Source organism: Haplochromis burtoni, unplaced genomic scaffold (genome assembly GCF_018398535.1).
Source record: "Haplochromis burtoni strain Fernald_Lab_line unplaced genomic scaffold, NCSU_Asbu1 Contig_10, whole genome shotgun sequence".
Lineage (NCBI taxonomy): Eukaryota > Metazoa > Chordata > Actinopteri > Cichliformes > Cichlidae > Haplochromis > Haplochromis burtoni.
The window spans coordinates 3,582,235-3,602,869 of NW_024582371.1; the positions used below are offsets into that span (position 1 = coordinate 3,582,235).

Below are 20,635 nucleotides of genomic sequence, written 5' to 3' on the forward strand. Positions count from 1 at the left end.
CAGGTTAACCTCGCTCCTATTGAAGAAAGATAATATCAATGTCATCAAAATAGGAAAGTTAGCCCAGTACTCACATTTTTGTCAGTTGCTTATATTGTAGCTGAACCTCTGCTTCAAAGGCACGTCAGCTTTTACCTCCCTTACTCTCACGTCTTACATGTACAATGAAAACAGAACAAACACACTGACCTTAAATACAGAGTTAACCAAAATCAGAAAAAAAAAAAAAGGAAAACAACTAGACAAGTTTGAGCGTACTGTGTAACAGCGATAAAGGACTTCCTTCATCGAAGCGCTGATTCATCCCTCCCCATCTAATCAAATGTACAGTCTTCCCACACAAACCTTCACTGCCCCCAAAACAACCTACACTATCTCTGTACTCTGCGCTGTGCAGCTGGTACTTGTTTATGTAGGTATGAAATGTATGCGCTGTGTGCATGTAGTGGAGTGGTCTTCAGAGGCCAGCGGTTTGAGGAGACGAGTAAGGGCGCGTTAGTTTGGATTCGTGGGCCTTCAGCGTCCCAATGGCGTCCTTCACTGCGTGATAGATGATGTTCTTCACCTGAGGGTAAAAAATACAACAAAACAGTGGTGAGACAACACCAGACACAAAACACCTCACACCGATAAGAAATGATAACTTTTCAATGCTGCTGTGAGAAAAAAAAAAGTTCTTTTATTATCTTACTTTGAAGAGTATCATCGTGCTTTTCCTTTTATTTAACAAAAACATAGCATTGTTATATGTAAACACATGCTGTGCTGTGTTTGACTATAAAACAGAGACAGAACAATCAGCTTTTCCCAGTGAGAACTCTATAAACATGCTGCTGCGTTATAGTGAAGAATGGCCTCTAATATAAACATCCACCTTTGTAACAGTGTATACACTCACTGATCACTTTGTTACACCTGTTCAGCTGCTGGTTAATGCAAATATCCAATCAGCCAATTACATGGCAGTAATTCAGTGGAGCTACGTGTGTAGACATGGTCAAACTGAGTATCTGAATGGGCAAGAAAGGTGATTTAGGTGACTTTAACCATTTATCTGCTGGGATTTTCCCACACAACAATCTCCTGAGCTTACAGGGAACGGGTCTGAAAAAGTCGGAATTTCAAAGAGCATGAAAACATGGATCCATCCAACTTTAAGCCACTCAGTACTAGCTGAGCAACACTGAAGCAATCTCACAAAGCACTAATCATCTCAAACAGGTTTTTCAAACATGACCAAGAGTTCACTGCACTCAAACAACCTCCACAGTTAACAGATCCCAATCCAATAGAGCACCTGATGTGGTAGAACAGAAGATTCCCGTCATGGATGTAGAAACTGTGTGATGCTGTCATGTCAATGTGAATGAAAATCTGAGGAATGTTTCCAGCACCTTGTTGAATCTATGCCATGAAAAATTAAAACTAATCTAAAGACAACCCCATTACCAGCCAGGTGTAACTAATGAAGTGTCCGCTGAGTGTGTATATATATACACAAGGGTTAACAAAACAGACACAAGAGTGTATGAAAGGTGAACAATATAAATTGTGCCTGTTTCTTTAAACCCTTCAATTTTTAACACTTTATAATGCTTCTCAGGCTTCAGCCCCAGTTTATAGATGACATACTGGTAACCAATCTTAATTTTATAGTTTTTAAATAACTGTCAGCAACTAATAAACTCTTTGTTCCAATAAAAAGATCATAAAACTGTGAACACAGAGTTAAGTAAACTATAGCCTACAGCTTCAAGCGACACAAGCAAACATCGTCCTCTAGTATAAACCATCCAAATAAGACATAAAACTACACACTGAGAGGAAAAACACACCCACCTGGAGTTTATCTTCATGGTTTGTGTGAGTAGTGGACAGGTGTCTGAACTCCTGGGTCAGCCTGAAACAGTGCCTCACATGCTCGGGAGACACAAAGTCCTCCGCCACCTTGATACAGCTGTACAGGTTGTGCACCTGAGTGTGCAGAAAGGACAAATGTGTTCATGGAGGTGTGAGAAAAATCACAAAAAACAGGCAGGTCTGTTGAATCACAGGGTATGTGTACAGCTCCACTTTTCATATAAAAACAGTCTGACCTGGTGGGGAGCTCCAGCAGGGATAAATACAGCATCTCCTAAGAACTGTACAATGGCCCAACCCTGGACGCCATATTCTTCGTAGAGCCTGCGGCGGAGCACCTGGTCCAGGTACCAGCTCTGGTCATGAATCGGGTCGTGATCTGGCGGGTTCTCTTGACCTTGTTCTTCTCCCACCTGCGAAAGGTCAGGACAAGCCATTGCTTAGAAAGAATGAGCTTTTAAGTTAAAGTTCCCCAGCTGGCTAATTTTTGTTTGTGAACTTTAATCATCTTCTGCAGAAATCAAGCTATCGTTCTACCCCAGTTTTATTTATCCAATGACAATCCTGTCCTCACAGTTTATGGTTACAAAATGTTACGGCTACAGCTAGCGACAAGCCAGCCTGAAACAGATCTGCCGGCTTGCTGACCTTGCGAAGCAGCTCCCTGATTTTCTCTGCGTCCTTGGCAGCATAGATGTGCCAGAGAGCTCCAGGCTTCTCCTTTCCCTCGTGCACCCTCCTCTTCGTCATTTCATCCACATCGCCTTCCTCAATGGTGGTCAAGACCTCTGGAGACCAAACATAAACAAACAACAGCTGTAATCAGCACTGTCTCTATAACAGCTGTAAGAGAAGTTAGTTTATTTGACTTTTAGTGGCCTTTTTAAATTAGCTTTTGCACTGTGATTGTTAAATTTTTCCACAGCACTTTAAACACTACTGTGTTTTACTCGATTCCATTTCCATGAATGACTAAGCTAAGTGCTGGGACAGTGATTGGAAGTGCTAAATCTACATATTTTTTCTTTAAATAGAACAATTTCATTCATATACATCCATCACAGACTTTTTCTTGGCAGAAACGGTGCAGGGATGTAGTTCTCAACTGGTGACAAATGACCTAAGAGGACATCAATGCTGTAAGAGTTTTATTCTGAAGTGCACTAAAAGCTCAGAATCTGCATCTTCCATGACACAAGCATGCCAAGCAGCAGGCCTGTGTGCTCATGGGTTTTCAATGAACTGTGACCACCGTATTTCCTCAAATACTGACCATGACTTTTATGTACCTCAACTGCTGAAGCAGGTCTGTATCAAGAGGCAGGTTTACTTTCTAATGTCTTGTTTGTTTTTTTAAAAAGATATTTTTGGTCTTGTCTCAGTAGGAATACTTTTTTAAAGTTAGTGCATTATTGTATTTTCAAATTAAAAGGCCTTTAGTGTTGCAGTGCACAAAAACACTTTGATTTTAAAGGCATACAATAATACAAGAGAACCCAGACAGGCTAATTTCTTCATGCTGATCACGTCCCCCAGGCATTATTGGAGGTGCTCCTTTTAGCTGAATAAAGGTTTTCACTTGAGAAAATACGGTAATTAATATAAATGCGGCTTAAGCATTCATATTATTGAGATCCAAATCTTTATTATTATTATTATATTTAATAAACTATGTTTTTAGTGCATGAAAGCATTGTATATTTCCTAACTACTAACTACTTTTTTTGGAAATATGTCGCTACTGAAACTGTAGATCCTATGGTCAGACCAGCTGAGAACTACTGGGGCACAGGACAGGACAAGCTGCAGACTACACAATCACATTTATGACACATAAACATTCACAGCCTACTGCTGACTTACACAGCAGCTAAGACTACTGCCTTAATAAGAGTCCACTGGACTCTCGCCATAATACTGACAGACCTTTGATTCATTAACACGATTCGAAACAAACGCGTGTAATAAAATCCGTCGCGTCAGTGGACTTTCATCTTTCCCTCACCAAAAACCTGGCTGTGGTCAAAGTTTCTCATTGAAATCTAAACGTGTTTGCATTCAGCTGTAATAAACGTGCCTGTGTACGACTGCAGTTTTTTTCTCTAGTCCATCATAAATAACTTCTTTACAGCTATAAGTTCAGCTCCTAGGCTACAACAGTTCTTTTATGTTTATGTTGTTGGGGTCTTTATGTATAAAAGGAAGGATACTAAGGATTTGTCTTAAACCGACTTACTAATAATGATGTGCTCATTAGAGTAATATTCTTTGGACTGCAATCACAGTGCAATAAAATAAATCCTAATAAAAGTTTTAGGTGGTTTAATTCTTCAAAATGAAAAGAAACATCCGGCTGATTTTTCCTAAACTTTTCCACTGAACATTGAAAGAGCTGGGAAATTAAAGCACAATAACCCATCCAGTTTTATCCTGCACAGAGTGGCTTTCCTGACTGCACCCTTTCCACTTCCTGGGTCACCACCAGGAAGTGGAAAGGGTGAAAAATATATACAACTTAAAAAGAAAGTAGTAATTTCAGCATAATTAACTTTTGAAAGATAAATCACCAGCTGGATGTGGCGGTTCTATTCCTAATGTTCTTTTTTGCTAACTTTGCTCAATAATGCATAACAAATCTCTTCCCTCTACTACTCACTTATGTCTTTGCTATAAATTTAAAACCTCATCAACTAATTAAGAATATTAGATAAGCACACTACAGGAAAATGTAGTTTCCTACATTTCCTACTTATCCCTAATTGCGTGTGTGCAGGAGCATGAGAGTCACTCAGATGAGTGAAAAGAAGCCTGCAGAGGGGAACAGGTAATGCCAAATCTAGATGCCCTTCATTCAAACTTTTCTCCCACGGGGTAAGGACCAGAGCACAGTGCACCCAAAACTACCAAATCTCCAACCAAATGTGTCACATTTATCTAACCCAACACTGAAAATACACAAAAGGAAAATAAAACAAAAAACACGGATCTCCAGAGAGCAGCAATGCGGAAAATTTTAATGCCATATGTGGTTACTTAGTTTAATAAAGCGTGTATTTACACAGAAATCTGGAAAAAAGCGTACAAAAATGCAGCAGCAGAAACTAGCAGACGGTTCCCAGTGCTCTGGCCCCTACTGCACAGATAACAGAAGGATGGAGTGGAGGAGTGAAGAAGGGGAGTTAGTCAAGAAGAAGGGCATGCTACTCAATTTATACAACTGAAAGTCTACAGACCTTTGCGTCCAGAGATTTCTGCCTCTGTGAATGAGAAATTTTGCCACAATGTAAATGAGCAAGACCCACTGAAGGGTCTTATCAGACTCCAAGCCAAGACAACTAAAACAGTGTAGCTATAATGTTTAGGATGAGGTTGTGGAAAAACTGACAAGGTTGTTCAAGAGCGATAAAGTGAGGAATGAGTGATGAAGTGTTTCAAGAAGAAAGTTCGTTTTAACTTGTACTCCACTTAATGCTTCACAGGATAATATGGCTTTAGTGTGCAAGGTGTGTAATATTGTTACAGAAATACTCTCACATTACAAAAATTTGTGTTTTTGGAAGTCAGGATGGATTTCAAAAACATTCATATATTACAGTAACACATTTTTACTATCAGGAACAGATATACGTGTAAATCTCACTGTCACAAGCCTAGAAAATAAAACAAAACCCTGACATTTAAAGCTTATTCCCACTTATTACTATAGCTGATTAAGTTTCTCTTTGCTTATATGGTTTTGCACGTTTACTTTTAAGCCATAAATCTGACAGAGACTCCAGATATCTGACCTGTAGTGCTAAATCTGGATGTTCGGGGTTATTTACATGATGGAGTCATACCAGCTAATGTACACTGTCCCTTCTTAAATCAAATGAGCAGCAGAGGCAACAGCGTCGGAGCACCAATGTGACTCTCTTCCATTTACGGAGAGACCGCAGAGGTAAAATTTTTAGCTCCTATTTGGTTCATTTTATTGGAAATCGGTTAAATTAAACAATCCTGATCTTCAATGAGTTTGTTGAAGACAGAAAGCAAGACCGGAAAAAAAGGAGACAAAGTGTGTTTAAGTCTACCAACCTTCCTCCTGGTTGTCTTCTCCGTGAGGGATGCCAACATAGACCATGACGTTGACCGCATCAGACACATCCAGGTGGAGGTTAGTGGTTCCCACCTTCCGGTCTTCAGTCGATATTAAGCCTGCAGGTTAAAATAGAGGGAAACGAGTGATGCGAGATGAATAAATTATATCGCACATAAGGAGCGAAAGACGAAATAATTCCATCAGACGTTGTTCTTACCATAAGCGTTGTACATCTTTGGTCCAAGGTCAGGACGCACAAAAAAGTTAGGGAGGCGCGAAGCGAGATTTAGACGACCGTCTCTTTTTGTGTACTCGGGCAAAGGGAGGTTGTCCATTAAATCATCAAACCTAAGAAAGGTACAAGAGGCATTCCCATCAATAACAGACCTTACATAAATACAAACAGGCAGAATTTACAGCTGCAAAGCATGAAAATACAAAGAAGAGATAAAATCAGTTAGCTCCTCTATGTCCTCTATGTGTATGAGCGAACAACCGCAGAACATCACTGAGACGCTTTCTCTGTAAATGTTTTTGTGTTCCTCACCGTGTGGGCATCATGTCCCTGAAGTCTTCACCTGGAGGCCAGTCCTTTAATTTTAACACCATGGGCAGGCCATCGGCATCTTGCAGTCGCTCTGCATTCATAAAGAACACATTTAGTGACATCTGTCCAGCATCAGAGAAAAACATGCTAGATACAATAATTGGTGATCTCATGGATCCAAGTAACAAATAAAATAATTGAGGAAAAAGAGAGTTTGGATACTCACTGGAAATAACCTCAAAGCCATCCCAGAACTCTCGCACCTTTACATCAGAGATAATAGCACAATTTCTACAATTGACCAGGTCTACGTCCTGGTCTCCAAACTCCTCGCTGAAAGCATCAGGCCGCCACAACTCAGTCTTCAGACGTTTATGTATCCCTGACACCAACACAGGCTGGCCACAAAGCAGAGGTAATCAGACAGTAATGGGTGAGTTACATCAATCAATGCAATAAAATTTCAACCCATAGCTCAGTAACATCCATCTCTGCATAATTTTAACACAAAAATCAAAGAATTGGATGAAAGATGAAGTTATGCTAATCATAATTCTTACCTGTCCCTGCTTCCAGCACTCTCTGAAGATCTTCCAGTTGTTGCTGTTGCTGGGATCCTGTAGGCAAAGGAGTCGGCCATCGCAGAGCCAGGAGTGTGAGGTATGTGGCTCCAAAACGCTAAGGCCCATTACGCCGTCTTTGCGAGACCCTAACGCTCCGAGTTCTCCGCCTTCAGAGGCCCCGGTGCGACGGCCCTCGGCCTTCTTGGTCTCCACAACTGAGGCGATGATGTGATCCAGGAAGTTTGGAAGGCTGCTCTTCAGCTTGTCGCTCTGTCAGGTCACGTAAAGATTTTGGGTTACCCAGCTATGTAGTTTTATTCGTAGCTAGCCGATACTATTGTTGAAGGAGTACAGTTTCAGTAGTTTATACACTAAAATTTCCAAAGAATCAGTAGATGGTGGTAATTTTTTAATGATTTACTCCACAACTTGTGCACTGCAGAAATCTGTTGCTTGCTAAAATACAACAAATTGTATTCCTGTTTTCAGCATCTAAATTTCCATATTTAAATGGACTTAAAGTATAATTTCAAGTTCAGAAACTTAGCTGAAGTTTTTGTGTTGATACATACGTTTGAAAAAAATTGATCAACACTATATCATCATATGGAAAAATGAAAACATTTTACTTACGCCTGCTGAGGTAAAAACAGAGGGGAATGGTACCCCACTCTCTCCAGGGCCTTGGGGCAGTTTTCCTGGTCCGGAGTTGAGCAGGTCCCGGAGACTGGATCCCTCAGGTTTAGACTGGGCCATGCTGGAGCCCAGTAAAAGGCTGTTAAATAGCTTAGGGCTAGAAGCAGAAGGCTTTGACAGAGCACTGAGGGAGTCCAGGCCGAAGGGAGGTCGACTGTCTCGACTCATTATGGAGCGAAGCGAACCGGATTCTGGAGAAAGATGGGAGGAAGGAGCGACGTTATTCAGATCCTAAGTTGATGTAATCTTTTTCATGCACTAAGATTTTACACACTCAACACTTGTAACCCACTTCTTACGTACCCTTTGTGTCATCCTTGGCTTTCTGTGTGGCCAAGTCTGCCAGCCAGTGCAGAGCAGAGCTGTTGCCTTCTCCTGATGAGCGCGACTCCTTGACAGAGGACTGTGTGAGGTTACAGGGGGAGGACGTACCACTGGTGGAGGTACTGGTACTGCCCACACTTTCTCCACCCCCACTGTCTGACGATACTGGTGTCTGTGTGGTTTCTGTTTTGATTGCTGATGTTTCTCCCTCTGATTTTGGAGTGATGCCAGTACCAGAGGTTGCACCTGCAAGGACACCCCCACTGCCCGGTGTGGACTGCTGAGACACACATAACAAGATAGCAGAGTCGTCAGTTTAGGAGCTTTCAAAGTGTAGACATGAGAAAAGAAAGCTCGTAAAGTTGTAAAACTGTACCTGTGAAATCCCATTTGGGGCAGTAGGGCGCACTAGAGGCTTAGTGTGTCGATTGGCACAGGGACAGTTGGCTTTAATACCCCACTTGCCTCTTGCTGAGTGCACCATGTCTCCTATATTGTAAAGAGCTGGAAGAGAAGGACAGTACGATCATCACACCTTTTTACTGTAGCAATATTTGATCACAGGTAACATTTAATGTTCCTGTGATGGGGCAGTTGATCATAATGTACATGTTACCTGTTCCAGGTATAATTTGTGTAGGCATGAGGTTTTGTGGCTCGTGAGGTTGGCCTTTGGCACACTTCAACCAAGAGAAAACTTCATCCTCCGGAGTTTCGTCTACATCTGAAGGACAGAATAAAGTCAACCATGTATTTCCAACACAATAAGCTAAATAAGGAATAAAATAAGACACACTAAACAGCCCTAAAGTTACTCTAATATCACTGCAGTGACTCACCCTCCCTTGGCCTGTTCCTGCGAAGCCGGTAGCAGTCCAGACACACTCCAAACCCACATTTACGACAGACCCAGTGGATGTTGAACAGGGTGGTCTCACACACATCGCACATTTCTCTGACGCCTCGCACGGCACGTTTCCAGGCCACTTTCTCTGCAGGATAATCAAAAAATAAGCGGTTTAGACTCGTGGCAAACAAAACTCTAATGCGAAAACATGAGCTTGGAGAGATGTCTTTATACTTACGGTGAGGCTCCACCATCATCATGGCCTCCTTCTCAGACATCACCAACTGACAAAACTGATCTCCCACATTGGCCAGGATGTACTTGGATGTGTCGAGGTCGAGGCCCTCATGGACAGCGGGCACAGGTAGCCACAGTCCCATGGCCATAGAATCACTCTGCTGGGGACTTAAGAAACCTTCCACACGCAGCACACCTTTACGAGTGAAAGCCAGCCTAGTCACGAGCAAAAAGAGTAAAACATTAAGGTCAAAACACACTTTTTTTTTTCAAAAATAAAGAAATACATAAATAAAATTATAAAGAAAGACAAAGCTGCGTGATCCATACCTTCTGAAGTGGAAAAAACGACAGGCTACATTCGGATCATCATCGTCGTCGCTCTCTTCGCCCGTATTCCGATATTTCCGATAACGCTCCAGGCGGCATTCGCGGCACTTGTGCAAGTGAGGGGCCACATTGATGCAGGAGCCATCTTGAAGAAAGGACTCACCAGACTGCTTTAGACGACGCACCTTGCTCTGATCTTTAAGTACAGACTGACCCACTGGAAAAGAGAGTTTAGTGTTACCTCTCTTGGTAAGCTTGTTTATCACCATTTTAAAAAGTGAGAAGTGGACAAGTCTTACCTTTGAAAGGCTTGTTACGTGGACGGCTCTTAGCGGCCCCCTGGACCTTATTTTTCTGCATGATGGCTCCATCCTTGGCAGAAACAGAAGGTCCTCCTGGGATTTGACCTTTCTCCAGGCCCTCTTCATTATCACTCAGATCTGAGAGGTCACTGTTGCTGCTGGACTCGGAGTCATGTTTAGACGACTGGCCTCTGTCTTCCAAGCTAAACTTCTGAGACTGGCTCTGGTCGAAGGGCACGGGCACCTCCTCCATTCCGCCAGGGGCAGCGTTTCCAAACATCGGGCAGTCTGAGGTGGATGATGAAATCTCGCTAACATCTTGCACCTCCTTTGTCTCAGTCCCTTCACTTTGTAACGTCTGAGATGAGGCTGGTGCCGGAGAGGGGGAAGTGCTGGTTGAAGCAGCTGCTGACGATGCTGGGAAAGGAGAAGACAGAATCCCCTTAGGTGGCTCTGCCATAGTGAACAGGTTCGGCTTGCTGTCCAGCGCAGGACCCATGGACTGTGGCTCGGACCCAGTTAGGCCAACGAAAGCTGTGAGGGAGGATTTTTCCCCGTATGCCAAAAATGGATTAGCAGACTCCTTGGAGTTCTGTAGAAAAAGGTTCTGGTGACTCTCTGCAGAATTAAAACCAGACTGCAGCCCTAAGCCAACTACTGAACTTCCATTATTACTGTTCTTTTTAGAAGCACTTTGGGCTCCAGAGGACACTGCTGGACCACCCACATTTAAGCCAGAGCTCCGTCCTCCTGGAGAGCCCCCCATGCCCTGGAAGGGTGATGATGATTTGTTGAACACACCATTTCCCGTTTGCTGGACCTCAGGCACTTTAGGCTGCTCAGGCTTTTTCAGCCCTTCAGTGGGGGCTGCTGGCTTGAAAAGGCTTGGAGGCTCTTTACTCAGGCTCTCAGACACTGCAGTAAAGTAATTGGTGTCCTTGGATTGGGTCTGATCAGCAGTTAGATTTAGGCTGGTGACAGACTTCTGCGACATGCACTGGAAAAACAGGTTCTGGTCTGGCTTAGGCTGAGCCTCAGTCTTTGCTCCACCAAAACTGAAGCCAAAAGGCTTGGGAGCATCCTGAGAGGCTGTGGTAGTGGTAGGAGCTCCGTTGGTCTGCGAGGTAACATCTCCAAATACAGGAGCAGTAGGTCCAGCTTGGGACAAACGAAAGCCTGATGCCGTTTTAGATCCCTGAGGAACAGAAACACAACACGGTTAAGTCAAATAATAGAGATAACAGATTGCAAAGAGCAATTTGGTGGAAATGTACAGTATTAATGGTACTTGTTACATCATTGGTTTTACCTCCGTCTGGCTTCCCCAGTTAGAAGTTTTAGAGCTAAAACCCACAGAAGCTGAAAGCGAAACACTGGGAATGCTGTCTTGTGACCAAGAAATGGTGACAGGTCCTGGGGAAACAAGAGCAGCTGTTTTGGAATAAGCTGCCTGGTTGCCCTCCTCTCGTTCGAGCTGGGGGGATGAGGAGGCCTTGGGGGCTGGTGCTCCAGGAACCAAGACTGGCATCTGGCCTAGTGAGGGAAAAGACGCAGTGGAAAAGGGGGAAGGGGCTGGTTTGAGGGGAGGAGGAGTGGGTGTAATGGTGGTGGTCGAGTCTGCTGCTCCCTGCGTGGCGACTGCGCGACCGTTTTCTTTGATGTGGCCGGGATAGCGAGGAGAACTAGCGTTTGACTGGTCCATCTGGAGCGAGGAATTAATTGTTGGGGGCGAACCTCGGCCCTGAGGAAAGGTTCCATCTGAAGAGCTTCCATTTTTGGTTGTGCTGCTGACTCTTTCACCAGAGTCTCCAGCCCAAATCCCCATCGCGTCCACTGCAGTTTTGCTGGTGTCGCCGCAGTTTTGTGCGTCCGCTCCGGTATCTGCTGCTCCTTTAAACCGTTTCAAGTTCAAGTCATCCTCACCTTCTGAGGCAGTCCTGCGTCTGCGTCCGCTGTCTCCTTTCATTGTTTCGCTGTCCTTCCTTCGCCGCCCATTCTTGCCAAGCTAAAGGCAGAAAATATCCAGAAATAATTAAAAATCTAAATCTCAAATGACTTATTAACTAAACATACAGCACACAGCATGAGGAGAGTTTGACGGATATCGACTACTGAAACAACCCTACCTCCTCCTCTGTCAGCATGACGTGTATCACACGAGGATCAACCATCTGATTTTCTTCTCCCTGCAGCGCAAAAAAAAGAAAAAAAAGTGTAGTCATTAAGTAACATTTATTTACACCATGAACAGTAGAATTTATTTAGGCAAAACATAAACATTACCTTATCCAAGGTAATCTCCATAATGTGAGAGATAGGGTCGTGCTGTGAGACCAGTCCAGTGGCCCAGCACTCTTCAAACTCCGGCTGGTACACACGAACTTTGCGTCCTTGAATAGTGTATGAACCTGAGGACAGGTACAATGGGAAAACAGGACTTGAGAGAATTAAATCTACATCCCTCACATGTCATTTAAATCTGCCAGACAGACATGTTGCTTTTAAATAAAACACAGATGGTTTTTATTCTGAACTCAAATTCCTTCATTTCTCTAACAATACGGGTGACAGTGTCCAACCTGAGGGCCAGATCGGCTCTGTGAAAGAGACCAGCCCAATAGAGGACTTTGTAAAATGTGAAAAATACAGAGGAGGGCGGCATAATATTTAGGTCTTCCACTATAATTTGCACTAAACAAATTGCAGCAACGGTATCGCTTCATAGGAATAGTTGTCTGCACTGTTATAGCCCATTTCCACTAGTACCTACTGAGGTCAGATTGGCTTGACTCAACTTTAAGGATTTTCCAGTAGGTGGTGGTACCTGGTACTTTTTTAGTACCTACTCAGCCGAGGTTCAAACTGATCTGAGGTCATCTGAAAACAGACTGCATGCCACCGATTAGCTAGTCAGTGGAAGCTAATTAACCCAAGCAGCTGTGTGCCAATGTGCTTGTCTGAGTTGCTGTTGTACCAAACGTGTAAATCACTAAACTACAAAGCCACCCAAACGCCACGTTTAAGAACATCAAATAAATCATAACCAGAAATTAATAGGCTTAACTTAAGTAAGTGCCACTGATTAGGACTCCTTTCAATTTTAATTATGTGACAAACACCCTTAATTGTTTTGGTATGTACCACGTCCCAGATGTGAAATCGAGATAAAGGAAACTGGTGAAGGTTGAAACTTACCCTTCCTGAATATCTCCTGCAGTTCAAAGTCAGTACGCCAGCTGGAGATGGCAGCCTGCAGAGATGGCTGCTCCAACAGCAGAGGGTGTCTAACATCTTTATCAACCTGCAAAAGGACAGAAACCAAACTGATCTGAAGCAGCGCTCGCAGTAGAGCTGAAATGTAGAACAAAACATGTATGCAACTTCACCCTAGATTATTAAGTAAGAAGCACTTAATGAAAACAGAAAATAATTCAATTGTTTTACATTTAAACATGTCAGTGACATTAACATGTATCCTGAGTGATAAATAGTCAATCTGTTTAATGATTGCATGAAATAGAAAACACCAGACGCTAAATCACAAAATGTTGTTGGTACTGTTTGATATACAAGTTCGCAAACTTCTTTAACAAACGCTAGAATTTTTGTATACCTCAAACCTTTGGACAGTTTTGTTGTCGGGCAGGAACTCAAAATTCTTGTTTCCAAAGTACTCTACAGGAACCAAGGATCCTAAACCAACTCTGTCCACCAGAGAGCGGAAAGTCTGTGGAAAAGGCGAGAGCATGTAATGAGATAAATACAGGGCGAGAAGTTCTAGGGCTGGGCGATATGACCCAAAATTCATATCTCGATATTTTTTAGCTGGATGGCCATATAAGATATATATCTCGATATATTTTTTTAAGCCATAAAGTAAGAACAAAAAGAGAGTTCTTAGTGACACTGTGTCCCAGATGTCACACAGGCACTTTTATTAACATACAGCACAGATGTACATGAAAAATTACTCAAAATTAAATTATGAGCATTCATTAAATAATGCTCAGGTGCCATTTATGGTCCTTATACACACACAATACGGTAATATTACGTTGATGCACAGTACGTATCACTCCGCGAAGCTCCTCGGTAGCCGTAATGCGCCGACAATCTATCAAGCGGTGCAGCTCCGTAGCTTACCAAAGTCGTACTCAAACATTTTTGACAGATTGCTGAGCGCCGTGTACCACATAAAATCGGTTCGCGGCCATCAAGCACAACCAGAATTCATACATAAGGCGCGCTGTCAACTTTTGAGAGAATGAAAGGATTTTAGGGTTAGCGCTGTTAGCTCGTTAGCGCGGTTAGCTCTTTAGCACGTTGACGCCGTCCAGCCCCACGCATGGGGCGATGCGCAGTAACTCGTTAACGGAGATTTGCCGTGTCCGTCTTGTCGCTGCCTGCACGTGAAGCGATGGGGGAGGAGGGGGAGTTGTCTTCAGTGAAGGCGAGGCGGAGTAACGTTGCGTAGAGACAAAAGTGAACGAAAGAGAGGCAAACTTGCGGCTCCACAAGTATAATTATAACGTAACATAGACTATATCGATATAAAGGATATTGTCACATCTTATATCTCGTATAAAAATATATCGATATGTTTTAAAAACTCGATATATCGCCCAGCTCTAGCGAGAACTTACATTAGGTTTATTCAGTTCAACAACCAAAAGGAGTAACAAAATTATGTATTTATGCATTTTTTTGTATGTTATACAATTTTGTAGATCAGTCTAATAGTCCACCACCAGTTACTTGCCACTATATTTGGTATAATCAGCACCTCTGTGCATTTAGGTGTGCAGACATGGTTAATACAACCTCCTTAAGTTCAAACTGAGCATCAGAATGGAGGAAAAATGGTCATTCAACTGACTGAATAAGGCATGGTTATTGGTTGTTGGTGTCAGACAGGCTGGGCTGGGTATTTCAGACAGTGCTGATCTACTGGGATTTACCCACAGGACCATCTCTAGCACTTACGGAGAATGGTCTGAAAAAGAAAGTTGCCAGTGAGCAGTAGTTCTTTGGGTAAAAACGCCATGCTGTTGTAGACTGCTTGATAGAACGGCAACAGTAACTTGAACACCCACTTGATGAACCAAGATATGCAGAAGAGCATCTCTGAATGCAGAACACATTGAACCTTGATGCAGATGGGCAACATCAGAAGGCTCTTGGGTCTTATTTCTGTCAGCTAAGAACAGGAAACAGAGTCTACGATTCACATAGGCTCACCAAAGGATTGGAAATATGTTGCCTGGTCTGATGAGTCTCAATTTCTGCTGGAAAATCAATCGGCAGGGTCAGAACTTGGCATAAACAGCATGAAGACATTGATCATTTCTGCCTTGCAGGCTATTGGGTTGGGTTTAATGGTGTGGGGATATTTTCTAGGCATACTCTAATCATCTTATAGCAACAGAGTATCGTTTAAATGCCACAGCCTGCCTGAGTACTGTTGCTGACCAGCTGTATCCTTTTATGCCCACGGTGTGACCATCTTCTGATGGCTGCTTCAAGCAGGATAACACACCATGTCAAAAAATCTCAAGTCACGTCTAACTGGTTTCCTGAACATGACAATGAGTTCACTGTATTGAAATGGCCTCGACAGACACCAAATCTCAATCCGATAGAGCACCTTTGGGATGTGGTGAAACAGGAGATTTACATCACGGATGCATTAGATGTATGCATTAGTTCTGCAGCTATCAATTATTTTAGTTATCGAGTGTTCGATCAATTATCTGATTAACTGAATATTACTTTGTCATATTAATGAGCAATGATAAATATTCAAAAGAGAGGAAACTGATCTTTCAAACTGCACTACTAATTGCAATTTCTAAAATGGAAACCAATGTTTTAATAGTTTAACTGAATACAACGTCTGCCAAAACAATTCAAACCTCTCGTTGTATTTAAATATCATATTAAAATCATATTTTAAAGAAAAATATTTCTTAAATCCAAAGTAACAGTAATTTAAAAAAGAAAAAAGGTATATACACGACCTAAGCTGAGGCACAGAATAAAACAGCCTTTACTCTTTCTTTCAATGTATTCTTCCATTAATAGGAGGCAAAAAGAGTTCTGACTGTACTGCATCACCTGGACGTAGTAGATCTGGTGGGTGTCCAGGCGTATGTGTTTTCTGTGTGTGTGCTCGTGTGTCTGTAAATGATGACTGCAATGAAGAAAAGCAAGCATGTCCACATTTTTAAAACTGAAACTGGGCTTTTAAATGCAATATTTTCTACTGCAGAAAACAGACGTTCTAACGGTGTAGATGTAATAATTAATGGTAATAGTTGATGTCAATAATTCAGTGTCCATGTCAGCAGCCTAGAGTTTTACAGGCCCATGTATATTTTTACTGGCCTGCAGTAAAAAATTTTTAAATATTTTAAATCACAAATGTGGGTGACACATTTGCATTTACATGGTGAGAACTGAGCGCTACCAAGTTGTTGGATTAACCCAAAGCATTGAACCAAAAAAAATGCATCAACCATTTTTTAAGATTATTGAAGAATGATTTAATGCAGCTCTAATGTGTAACCAACACATCTGTAGCAACTACCAATAGGAACCAGAATATTTCAGGAATGACACCATTACTTTGTTGAATCTATGCCATGAAATATTAGGGACAGTTCTGGAGGCACTACAGAAGGTGTAACTAATGAAGTGGCGAGTAAGTAAAGTAATCTGGCCAATTCAAAACCAAAACGTCTATGAAAGGGTAAAACAGACTGCACATTGACCTGGCCTCGGTTGACTTCTGTTTACTATCTGGAAGATAAGTAACATAAGCAGTTAATGATGTGCTGACTTTCCTGTCTGCCCTCAAGGTGATCATTAAGCCAGTTGTATACGTATGTACTAAGAATCCATGCGTGAACACATGCAAGCATTTTTCTTGTTTTTTTTTAAAATGTGCATGTAGACAATGTTTTGCAATTGCACTCAAACCGTGCAGATCATTTTTTGTTAATTCTTTGTCATACATTGGTCCCAAAATGTTGATGTAGAGTCATTTTCATATAAATAAGAAAACAGCACTCTCACACTGATTACACAAAGAAATATAGAAACAAATAATACAATTATAACGTGCTTTATGCATTTACATTAAACATGGATGCTTTGATCTTATGCAAGTAAAACATCAAGCACTGAATCAAACTCCATAGTAATTGACTCATTTTGTTGTTGAAATTAAGCTATCATTGCCAATATCCAGCTGCAAGTGTTAGCTGTTCAAAACGCGTACGAGGTGATGGTAACCTTCAGATTGGACATTATTATACTTATATGCAAATGTGCACTGCAGAGCGTACAACAATGACTAAAATAACTCCCAGTGTGGATGTGGAAGGTGAGCAACATGTAAATGGCGCTTTAATTTTTCTTTGTCTCCTCTCGATGAGTCGGGAGACACCAGTGTGGGATCAGGTGCACACTTTATTTTCAAATGAATTTCAATGACCGAAAGAGTTATCCAACTTCCATTCACTTTACATTCCAAACATAAATCTGATCTAAGTACAGCTCACTCTATTCCTCATTCACAGATGGAGCCCAGACTATTTGGGTGGTTAATGGTTTTGCTTGTTTCCAGCTGAGCACTCACCAGAGCAGGCCAGGCTGGTGCCGAGGCTCCGCTTGTGTCGGTAACGTCGCTACGACGGGCCCAAACAATGGAGTCTTCTACCAGCACAGCTTTCACCCCCTCGTCATACACCTGCACCCAAGAACAGCGCTGCGAAGCATTCTCAAACTCCACAAATACCTGCAAAATCAACCAGAACATACACACAAGGACTGTGAAGTGATGAAGCAAGTGAAATTACTGCAAACTCTAACACTTTCAGGAAATCGCAAGTCTAAACAAACAAAGCAAATCTGATTCCTTAAAAAGGTATTAAAATATCAAATTTGATACAAAGTTAATTAATATATTACCATCACAGGATGTTAAACTGTATTTTGGTTTTGTGAATTAAGTGAACTGCATGCTCCAACAGGTTTATATAACCTATATGTATAATATGTGTAAAAATGTAAAATCCACATTTAATTGAACTTAAACTTCAAGGAGGCTGAGTACTGCTAGAGGAAAACTTGAGATATCTTTTGTTATGTTTTCAGGTTAGCCCTCAAAACCCCGGGCTGCTGTTTGGATTCTCTAAGTGAAAAAACATCTGCACATTTACTCAGTAACTGCTCCTTTATGCATCATCTGTGGAAAAGTCCCCTTAACCATGCTGCCCAGCCCAGTGAGAAATCTGAAAAAAGATGTGTGATTTGGAGAGTAAATAACAGCCATACAAGTATGAGTCAGTCAACACTCGCTATAGAAGTGAAGAACACCAAATGGTAAGTCCACTTTAGTTCTTGCAGTTCTGGGTGCTACTCTACTATGAACGTGCCCTGCTTGAAAAATAGTACTGGCTGTGGATACCAAGAACAAGATTAATAAAACTGTCATATCTGTCCAAATGGTATTAATTTCATTTGTCTTTTTCCCCAGTAACCATAACTGTATTTGCTAGTTCTGAAAAACAAAAACAGAACCAGACACAGGATATTACCATCACAATCAGCCTTAATAGTAGTCATTATGGCTGCCACGATTAGTCGACTAGTCAGGATTACGTCGACTATCAAAATTGTCAACGACTAATTTAATAGTCGACGTGTCGTTTGAAGCTTTTTAAGATCCCAAAAGACGCAGAAATAAGTAGCAGGATTTAAGAGTGTAATAACGAACTGAAATAGAAGATGGCAGCACTGCACGTACAAGGATTCCAGCTGCCGTTAAACCCCGAAGAAGAAGAAGCAGCAGTGTCCGGTATCGTGGCTGTGTTCAAATTCAGGAACCGCAAACTCCTGAGCCTGCATTTGTAGGCCAATTACGTTACAGCAACATGACGAAGGCTGTTTAAATTCGAAGACTCCTCCAAATCCGCCCTTCATTTCCCCAGATTTGAAGGATGGGTCGGATGTATCTTTCGTGGCCCAACCAATCCCAGAATTCATAGCGCGGCCCTGCTCAGTTTCCTACAATGGCGGCAGCTACTTAGTTTTAATATTTCTGTTATTATTCTTTCTGGGTCAAAAAGTAAACTTTTAACATATTTTCAGGTGAGAATGTAGCTGTGTAAACTTCAAATATCTGCTCGGTTTATCAAGACATCACATATTTCCAAAAGCACTCTGACGTTTTTGGAGATGTCTGTTACCCACCAGCTCGATAGCTAGCCGGGGTTCAAGGCTCACTAGAGACGGTGAGACTCCCGGCAAATCGTTTTCGAACCCACCTCCGTCTTTCGCTACTCAGGTTAAACATACAAGTCACTTAGATAACTTAAAATGTTATTGTTTGGCTTTTTTCAGTGTTTTATTTGTTCCTGAATAAATCGGTTAGGCTGAGATTAAAGTTATAGTTTTTACACAGCTGAATAAACGTCAAGCAGACAACTGATTATCAGAAGTGTCAGATGCTCAAGAATATACTCCAGTGTCCTGTTATATTTAAGATAGCAATGAGCAGATGGCTGAGTTCATTAAACTCCACCGAAACAATATATTTAAATAAAATTTAATAAACTATCATCTTGTCTTCATTTTTAGTTAGCACATATCTTAAACACTTCAAGCTGTAAGCTAATGATAGTTATATAAGAGCAGATATTCTGGTTCAATAAGCTGTATGTTTTACGTCCAACTGATGCATGATCTGATTAGTCTACTAATCGAAAAAATAATCGGTGACTAGTCGACTATCAAAATAATAGTTTGTGGCAGCCCTAGTAGTCATGCTATTTTTCTTTGGAGAAAAAGAATTGTAGATGCTCACAAAACACGAGCTGGATATACAAAGTTATTAAAGCTGCTCCAAGAGTCAAGAACTGGAGTGAGAAGTGTCATCAAGAAATTCAAAGATTGCCACACAGTACAGAACAAGGACAACCTGGTGAAACATTATGCACACTGGAAGCGCGACCTTTGGCCACATGAGATGAAACTAGAGCTTTTTGATCACAGACACTCAGCTTATGTTTGGAGAAAGAACATCAAGCTCCCAGTGAAACATGGTGGTGGGAGTATTATGCTGAGATGACGCTTCAGTGCTTCTGGAACTAGGAATCTCGTCCCACAGAATAGTGAAGAAAGAAGGATACATAAAGATTTTGAATGAAAACCTTTTTTACAAATGTAAAAATAACATTTTCATAGAGACATGATTATTCCATCATCTGTTACTTTATGCAAATATGCACAATGGTTGATCGTTGCCAAAGTTCACATTCAAATGATCGGCTACACAAAGTGACAAAGTAAACAAAAGAACACCAGAGCTCCCACTTCTCACAAAGGACTACAGCTGTTTAATGGAGATGCCAGTCTTCCAGACTCCCACCGTCTCTTCTTCTGGTCACATTTGTTTACACTTGGGGTGGGAATATTACATCATGTTATTGATTAACACTATCTATGAAACTGATCGGCAACGACCCAGTTTTAATAGGAAAGGTTTCCCCTAACCTTTTAAGCAGTGCATTTGCATAATGACTGAAACTAGCACCAGTGATAAACAGTGGGCTGTGAGGTCAGTTTCTTGATCATTCATTTGCAAGAGAGAATGAGAGAGCCCGAATGGCAGCACCAGGTACTTGTAAGCTGCCCCCTCGAATACAAACCTCAAAAACTGCCTGTTGTTCATTTGTATAGCATCATGAAAATAAGCATCTGTTAGACTGCTGGCTGCAAACCAATCTCGCGGGCCAACTTCATTCAAAAGCTGTTTGAGTGTCAGCATCTTGAACTTGCACGTTC

At 41.7% G+C, this 20,635-nt stretch overlaps 1 protein-coding gene across 4 annotated transcripts in view; it reads right to left on the minus strand.

The window, feature by feature from the left end:
• Positions 1 to 216: 216 nt before the first annotated feature.
• The window catches only part of kdm3b (lysine (K)-specific demethylase 3B), a 26,905-nt gene continuing 6,486 nt past the window's right edge, over positions 217 to 20,635 (minus strand). The window contains exons 2-25 of one of the 4 annotated variants that reach the window (XM_005921187.3): positions 17,427 to 17,585; positions 13,401 to 13,514; positions 12,983 to 13,088; positions 12,071 to 12,195; positions 11,914 to 11,973; positions 11,097 to 11,792; positions 9,785 to 10,982; positions 9,486 to 9,702; positions 9,157 to 9,371; positions 8,911 to 9,063; positions 8,688 to 8,795; positions 8,448 to 8,575; positions 8,051 to 8,348; positions 7,685 to 7,938; positions 7,049 to 7,321; positions 6,715 to 6,886; positions 6,489 to 6,579; positions 6,159 to 6,289; positions 5,938 to 6,057; positions 5,094 to 5,117; positions 2,509 to 2,648; positions 2,097 to 2,273; positions 1,840 to 1,974; positions 217 to 565 (exon numbers count right to left, since the gene is read on the minus strand). In XM_005921187.3, the coding sequence (XP_005921249.1) occupies positions 458 to 565; positions 1,840 to 1,974; positions 2,097 to 2,273; positions 2,509 to 2,648; positions 5,094 to 5,117; positions 5,938 to 6,057; positions 6,159 to 6,289; positions 6,489 to 6,579; positions 6,715 to 6,886; positions 7,049 to 7,321; positions 7,685 to 7,938; positions 8,051 to 8,348; positions 8,448 to 8,575; positions 8,688 to 8,795; positions 8,911 to 9,063; positions 9,157 to 9,371; positions 9,486 to 9,702; positions 9,785 to 10,982; positions 11,097 to 11,792; positions 11,914 to 11,973; positions 12,071 to 12,195; positions 12,983 to 13,088; positions 13,401 to 13,514; positions 17,427 to 17,585 (5,202 nt within the window). In that variant the 3' untranslated portion in view covers positions 217 to 457. Of the gene's footprint in view, positions 566 to 1,839; positions 1,975 to 2,096; positions 2,274 to 2,508; positions 2,649 to 5,093; positions 5,118 to 5,937; positions 6,058 to 6,158; positions 6,290 to 6,488; positions 6,580 to 6,714; positions 6,887 to 7,048; positions 7,322 to 7,684; positions 7,939 to 8,050; positions 8,352 to 8,447; positions 8,576 to 8,687; positions 8,796 to 8,910; positions 9,064 to 9,156; positions 9,372 to 9,485; positions 9,703 to 9,784; positions 10,983 to 11,096; positions 11,793 to 11,913; positions 11,974 to 12,070; positions 12,196 to 12,982; positions 13,089 to 13,400; positions 13,562 to 14,425; positions 17,586 to 20,635 lie in introns of those variants that run through there. The other 3 variants (XM_005921186.3, XM_042213019.1, XM_005921188.3) reach the window with 3 other exon arrangements.